Source organism: Microtus ochrogaster, assembly GCF_000317375.1.
Source record: "Microtus ochrogaster isolate Prairie Vole_2 chromosome 14 unlocalized genomic scaffold, MicOch1.0 chr14_random_2, whole genome shotgun sequence".
In the NCBI taxonomy this organism is placed as follows: domain Eukaryota; kingdom Metazoa; phylum Chordata; class Mammalia; order Rodentia; family Cricetidae; genus Microtus; species Microtus ochrogaster.
Window position 1 is genome coordinate 13257780 of NW_004949097.1, and position 1015 is coordinate 13258794.

Below are 1015 nucleotides of genomic sequence, written 5' to 3' on the forward strand. Positions count from 1 at the left end.
ACTAGCTCTGTAGACCAGGCTGGTCTCGAACTCACAGAGATCCACCTGCCTCTGCCTCCCGAGTGCTGGGATTAAAGGCGTACGCCACCATCGCCTGGCAGAAACCCTGTCTTGAAAAACCAAAACAAGAAAAAGAAAGGAAGGAAGGAGGGAGGGAGGGAGGAAGAAAGAAAACAACACAGGCTGCGGCCTCAGACAACAGAAGCCATTGCTTTCTCTTGGTTCTGTTCAAGGTCAGAAAGTTGGGTAGGTTTTAGTTTCTGACGGTTGCTGTCTCCGCTGCCTTCCTTTGGGTACCACACTCTCTCTCCTGGTGACTGCTGGGAGAGCAGACACAGGATCCCATGGGCACTCCTGCCTCCTGCTGCCTCCTCCTGTAGGAACACCAGCCCATCCTAGCAGACAGGAATCCACCGACGCTGCAGGGTTAGAGAATCTGCTCACCCGTGAGGCTAAAGTAAATGGTTCCCTCGGTTCTGCATATTTAACGAGCACACGAGTGTCTGTGCTCCTGCATGACTGGTAGGGACGGGTCGTTGGAACGGGTCAGTTACCTCTTCAAAACACTCATGTAGGTGGCTCACATCCGAGCAGAGAGAGACATTCTGGTGGAAGCAGACGGTGCCTGGGTGGTGAAGATGTTCTACAGCTTTCAGGACAAGCGGAATCTCTATCTGATCATGGAATTTCTTCCTGGAGGTGAGGAGCAGTGGCGGACAGACCCGAGCTCAAAGGCACAGGCAGTAATCACGGCAGCTAGTTTTACTACTGACTTACTGAGTTTATACACAGCCACCAGTTTTCAGTATTTACTTCCAGAGTAGTGGAAGGTGATCTGGCCACAAATCATGTCACTTTGAAGGATTTGGGATGACATTTTATATGCCCCTATTGTGTGTTCATTGCAGCACACTATAGAGTTAAGGAAATAGCCTGTATTCAGAAAGACAGAATTCTGTCCCTAGGTGGGCCTGTTCACTCTGTCTGTCTAGCGCACTGTGGAGTTAAGGAAATA

At 50.2% G+C, this 1015-nt stretch overlaps 1 protein-coding gene across 3 annotated transcripts in view; it reads left to right on the forward strand.

Moving 5' to 3' along the window:
• Nucleotides 1-1015, forward strand: part of Stk38l (serine/threonine kinase 38 like) — a 62589-nt gene that overhangs the window by 51579 nt on the left and 9995 nt on the right. For all 3 annotated transcript variants that reach the window (XM_005364606.3, XM_026787929.1, XM_026787930.1), the window contains one exon: nucleotides 576-699. In XM_005364606.3, coding sequence (XP_005364663.1) covers nucleotides 576-699 — 124 coding nt within the window. The remainder of the gene's footprint in view (nucleotides 1-575; nucleotides 700-1015) is intronic.